This window comes from Nicotiana sylvestris, chromosome 7, assembly GCF_000393655.2.
Source record: "Nicotiana sylvestris chromosome 7, ASM39365v2, whole genome shotgun sequence".
In the NCBI taxonomy this organism is placed as follows: Eukaryota; Viridiplantae; Streptophyta; class Magnoliopsida; order Solanales; family Solanaceae; genus Nicotiana; species Nicotiana sylvestris.
Window position 1 is genome coordinate 53,608,349 of NC_091063.1, and position 5,889 is coordinate 53,614,237.

Here is a 5,889-nt window from a genome sequence, read left to right on the forward strand (position 1 = left end):
AATTTATAAAAAACTCTCTGTTATTCTCAATTTTGTAAGAAGATTAAGTTTTGATTGCAATTAATAAAATTCTTGATACGAATAAATTATTTATCATACTATGTAAATAATATATTTATATATTCAAATATAATTAAATTTAAATGTTTCATTTTATATAATTTACTGCATGCACATGATCAATATTTATAATTTGCCAAAATTTGGGGCGGCGGGGAGCGCCGAAAATTTCTTTATTGTATAACTTCTTTTAAATTGGCGAAAACTTCGAAGAGAAATTGGAACACAAGAATATGGGCCCCCTATTGTTTGAAACTCTACTATAGACCACGTGACGAATGCGATGACCTCTAGGTAGGCCATTCAGAAAAATCTCGAAGATTACCGATTTCAAGGGTTTAATAAACTTAAAAACAAAATTAACTTTGTAAACACTCCAATGGACCACAGCACCACTCATATATAAAAAAGTCGAAAATAAAGGCATCCAAATTCTATAAATAGGACGTGTGTTACTAGCAATCAGTATTATCAATTCTGAAATTTCTTATTCTTCTTCTCACTTGCTTTTCATAAAAATGGCGAACGAAGAGGTGATTCTGTTGGATTTCTGGCCTAGTATGTTTGGCATGAGGCTGAGGATTGCATTAGCTGAAAAGGAAATAAAGTATGAGTACAAAGAAGAGGACTTGAGGAACAAAAGCCCTTTGCTTTTACAAATGAATCCTATCCACAAGAAAATCCCAGTGTTGATTCACAATGGAAAACCCATTTGTGAGTCTATTATTGCAGTTGAGTACATTGAAGAAGTTTGGAAAGACAAAGCCCCTAGTTTGCTCCCTTCTGATCCTTATGACAGAGCTCAAGCTAGGTTCTGGGCTGACTACATTGACAAGAAGGTATAATCTTTGCCTTTCCCTTTTTATTTTTCCATGCTACTTCTAGGATATTGTTAGCTGATTCCCACTAATATGGAGATGGATTGTCGATAAACGACCATGCGAACTTCTAGAGATGTATTTACTAAATTAATTTTAATTAATTGTTATCTTGACACATTGCAATATGTAAATAAGGGCAAATTTTGGAAAATAAAATTAATTCCTTCTTAATTAGGTAAGTAGACACTTATTGTGGACCAAAAAAAAAAGGTAAAATGGTCACTTATTATGAACCGAAGGAGTACTTTTTACACTGTCAGTGTAATAGTAGGTTTATTACCATGTTTATCAGGTTACCACTTAATGTCTATCCCAAGGGAGGAGCTAGGGTGGTGGAAGGGGCTTCACCAAAAAATTATACTATATATATAAATTCTTATTTTTATATATAAATAATAGTAGATGCTGAATCCCCTTGGCATATTGGTGCGTGTGTTTACTTTTTAATATTCCGAATCCTCTTGGTAAAAATTCTGGCTCCACCACTGGTCTATCCTAAAGATATTTGTAATACCTTGAACCTAATGACCTGGTTGTCTAAATCTTCTTGTACACTAACACTGCATAGAACTGAAAACTTGTTTGAAATTGAGGCATTGTTGTTTTGTGTTGTATTGTTACAGTTAGATGTTGATCATTTTTTTTCAATATACTTTTGGTCAATTCTCACCTATGAGTTATCTGTTAAGGTTGAATTAAATCTTAAGGTTCACGTTGTTAATGTGTTATCACAGTCAGACTCATTGTTATTTTTTATTCTGAATGTTGGCTCTCGTGTTACTTTATTCACTCTCCAAATGTTTAGTCCTAGGTGTGTGGGGGTGTGAGAGTTTCACATTGCTAGGATATGGAATGTTGTCTCGTCACATAGTCTTGGTCGATCTTCACCACATGACTAACTTTTGGGGTCGAGCAGAGTCCAAGATCCATTTTCCTAGTTGACTATGATTTTGTTCTTGATCTTTATGGCAACAACTGGTAACATCTTTTTGGGTTTGTTGAAATTTGCAGTTGTATGATTTTGGGAGGAAATTATGGGCAACAAAAGGAGAAGAGCAGGAGGCAGCTAAGAAAGATTTCATAGAATGCCTTAAGGTGTTGGAGGGAGCACTAGGAGACAGGCCTTACTTTGGAGGGGAAAGTTTTGGGTTTGTGGATATTGCTCTGATTGGATTCTACAGCTGGTTTTATGCCTATGAGACTTTTGGCAACTTCAGCGCAGAGGCTGAGTGCCCAAAATTTGTGGCTTGGGCCAAGAGGTGCATGCAGAGGGAGAGTGTTGCTAAGTCTTTACCTGACCAACCTAAAGTCCTTGAGTTTGTAAAAGTTCTTAGGCAGAAGTTTGGACTTGAGTAAACGTATGCATATTTAATTATGCACCATAATGTATTAAAAGAAGGCATTTCGTTGTGCCTTCTTGAGTTGAAGTTTCAGATATGAAGTTTGTTTGGTGGTAGTGTCAGTCAGTCTACTTTTATGAGTAATATAAATAAAAGACTCTTAGTTGTCATGTTGAGTGTTGACTTAGTAGTCCGTGTATGTAATTCTGGAGGTTGTCCACTTTGTAATCAGTTTTCCATTTGCATTATCTGTAATACCAAAAAATGATACATACATTTTGTTGATTCTTGTTACTTCTGTTTTTAATTGTTTCGAACAGCAGGGGCTAATCTCACCCTTTACTTGTTTCAATTCTACATCAATGTCGTATTAACATGTTGTGGAGTATTAGTTGATGCCAATTGCCAAATGCAGCAGGTTTTATTAGTTTCTATTTGCTATATGATGGTTGAGGCAATAGTAAATTACTACTGGTATAACGTATGAGGTAACGACCAGCAGATACTCAAGTTGTAATGACCTGTTCTAATAAATGAAGACGGGAGAAGAAAAGAGACATAAAAGAGTTTCTTAATAGCAAGCAAAACCTCCAAATATTACATTATTCATTGTATAAAATGCCAAGTAGTAAATACTATTTTACTACTTGCTACACAAAGCACACCAAATCAACACAAACACAACCTTTCGGGTTTCCTCTCTATTTCGAAAGAAAGGAAAAGGAAAAAGAATAATGGATGTCTAACAGCTCAAAACACTTATTCAGAATGTGCGTGATCTTATTAAATGCATACTTTTTAAAATTATTTATATATGAAAACATAGTAAGAACAAGAAACAACAAGTTTACTTGATCGCAAAACCCACTCTAGATCCTTCTTTTGTCTTTAGGCAATGCCCCACTTTTGTCTTGCCATCACAATAAAATCATAGACTTTGTCAGAGTCAGCAAGAGACTTTGAGACACTCTCCTTTTGCATACATTTTTTTGCCCATTCCACAATCTTAGGACACTCTGCTTCTATGCTAAAGTTGCCAAATTTCTCATAAGCAGGGAACCAGCTATAGTAAGGCATAAGGGCTATATCCACAAATCCAAAACTTTCTCCTCCTAAGTATGTCTTGTCTCCTAACTCCCCTTCCAATAACTTCAAGCACTCTATGAATTCTTTATTGGCTGCTTCTTGGTCCTCCACTTTTGATGTCCACATTTTCTTTCCACTCTCATAAATCTGCATCCTCCCAACAAGGAAAAAAGATTAAATATTTTTAATCAAATTTAGCTCATAAAAATATAACCCTCTAAAATTCCAATGTGCATATGTTTGGATGATATCGTTTGGGCGTATATATTCATTACCGGGTCACTTAAACATGAGCCAAGTTAGCACATCTAATAGCTTGGACCAACCAAATTGACTTATGAAAAGAAATTATTAAATCACACAAAAATATAAAATTTTTGGTTATGGTTAGTTAGATATAGCCATGATGAATAAAAAGGAGTTCCTTATACTAGTTTAATTTGATAATTGAACAACTAAAAAGGGAAAAAAAATAACAAATGAAAACTGATGTTGATCAATCAAATTGATATATCCATCTTGACCAATCAATTTTTTTATGCTATTACTTTGTATGTTTATTGATTCTCCCGATTTAGTCCAGCTCGTCCATTTGATCCAATAAATAATATTAAGATAGACCAAAACAGCAAAATTCTTAGTTCCGAACAACTTAGAATTTGCTTTATGAATCTTCACTGATCATGATTCTTTATTTGAGTTCATCTTAGATCAATATATTATGTGGAATAAAGAAAAACTTTTTTTTTTTTTTTTTTTTTTTTTGTACGAGCATCGAATTGAAATTTTTGATATAGCTAAATGACTTAAAAAGCATAGGACCTAAAGAAACGTACTAACAAGACACAACAATTCCCAACTGTGTGATATTTTGCATACCTTTTTGTCAATATAATCAGCCCAAAACCTAGCTTGAGCTCTCATGTAAGGATCAGAAGGCATGAAAGGGGTTTTATTCTTCCAAACTTCATCTATATACTCAACAATAATTAGGGATTCACATATTGGTTTTCCATTGTGAATCAGGACTGGGATTTTCTTGTGAATTGGGTTCATTTGTAGGAGAAGAGGGGTTTTGTTCAACAAATCCTGCTCTTTGTATTCATACTGTATGTCTTTTTCAGCCAGTGCAATCCTAGCCCTCACCCCAAACATGCTCACATATGTATCCAAAAGGACAACTTCATCAGCCATTTCTTTTTGCTGAAAATTCAGGATTATTGTTTAACAGAACTGCAAGATAATGTGAACTATAATATGTGTTGTGTGTTGAATATTAGCCATGGTGATGATACCTCCATATATAGAAGTGGGGAAGAAGTTGCTCCAAAGTTGATGTGGAATGTGGACCATGTTAGAAAAGTCTCCGCATATGATCTATAGGAACCCTAATCTTGCTTTACCTTTGGATTCTAGTTCTAGTTAATTAGGTACAAGCAGTGGCGATTAAGGATTCTGAGCAAGGGGTTCAACCTCGTATACGCAGTGCAATTTTCCGGCGAAGGGGTTCGGATAAATCCCTTTCCGCCCCCCCTAGATCCGCCCCTGGTACAAGGTCATGCCACTTGATTCGTTTCTCAAAAGTTAACAATTTGATGTGCTTGAAAATTAAAGGCTTGCTATATAAATTATGAATAACTTGAGCTAACTTCATTTACCAACTAAACTCAATCTCTAATATGAAGTGTGACTACTTAAATTTATCTTTGACTTATGATACATATACAGTAACTGAAGCTTGCTTATTTGTATCAATAAAAGTAGTAGTTGAGTGGCAAGATTGAGACCCTGAACATTTAAAGCCATCTCGCTCATGTAGTTGTTCTCTCTTATCAAGAAAAGTAAGATGGGTAGTTGAAAACGGTGCTGCCAATATGATTATAGACTAGTTCTTCAATTAAATTGGTAACACACAAACTCTTTGATGCATATTCTCAACTGTTAGGATTTTATACGCAAGAGAACTTTCAAAAAACTATTTTGAGAAGCAGTCAAAACGGTACTTCTATTTGTCGTAGAAACTATCAGTCAAAATCAAGAAGAATTACGAAAATAGCGTATGGATGATGAATCCAACTTTTATTTCTATCCACACAGTCTGTGTGACACAGATGCACCACTAGTCAAATAGGCGGCTTAAGAAATACTAGATATATGAAAGAAAACAAATTAAGTTTACTGATGTTTAGCTTAAAACATATATATATTTCTATGTATATCGCCTCATGTTTTACTTTTGTTTCGTGAATTTGGGATGTTAAATGTGTTGATTTATGTTAATTTGATGTGTTTTTATGTGTAGGAATAATTCGGGAACAATTGAGGGCGAAATGCGCAAGATTTGAGCCAAAACGAACGAAATCGGGAAACGTACGAATTTGGGCGCCACAGCCTACCTGTGGCGCCAGAAACAGAATGTAAAATAATGGAGCGCTATGGAGGGCGCCTGGCGCCGGGCTGGGCGCCGGTGATGCGAATTGTGTCCTATTTTGCCCGGGACACGGTTTATTCGACCCTAAACC

The 5,889-nt window shown here is 35.1% G+C and overlaps 2 protein-coding genes across 2 annotated transcripts; one reads left to right on the forward strand and one right to left on the reverse strand.

The window, feature by feature from the left end:
* Nucleotides 1-409: 409 nt before the first annotated feature.
* LOC104212320 (probable glutathione S-transferase parC) lies at nucleotides 410-2,575 on the forward strand. Its single transcript, XM_009761542.2, has 2 exons — nucleotides 410-899; nucleotides 1,953-2,575. Exons 1-2 carry the CDS (start codon nucleotides 579-581, stop codon nucleotides 2,295-2,297), a joined length of 666 nt encoding a protein of 221 aa, XP_009759844.1. The 5' UTR covers nucleotides 410-578; the 3' UTR covers nucleotides 2,298-2,575.
* Nucleotides 2,576-2,835: 260 nt separating this feature from the next.
* LOC104212311 (probable glutathione S-transferase) lies at nucleotides 2,836-4,649 on the reverse strand. The gene is made up of 2 exons (XM_009761534.2): nucleotides 4,247-4,649; nucleotides 2,836-3,514 (listed from the first exon to the last, which is right to left on the reverse strand). Exons 1-2 carry the CDS (start codon nucleotides 4,559-4,561, stop codon nucleotides 3,170-3,172), a joined length of 660 nt encoding a protein of 219 aa, XP_009759836.1. The 5' UTR covers nucleotides 4,562-4,649; the 3' UTR covers nucleotides 2,836-3,169.
* Nucleotides 4,650-5,889: the final 1,240 nt, after the last annotated feature.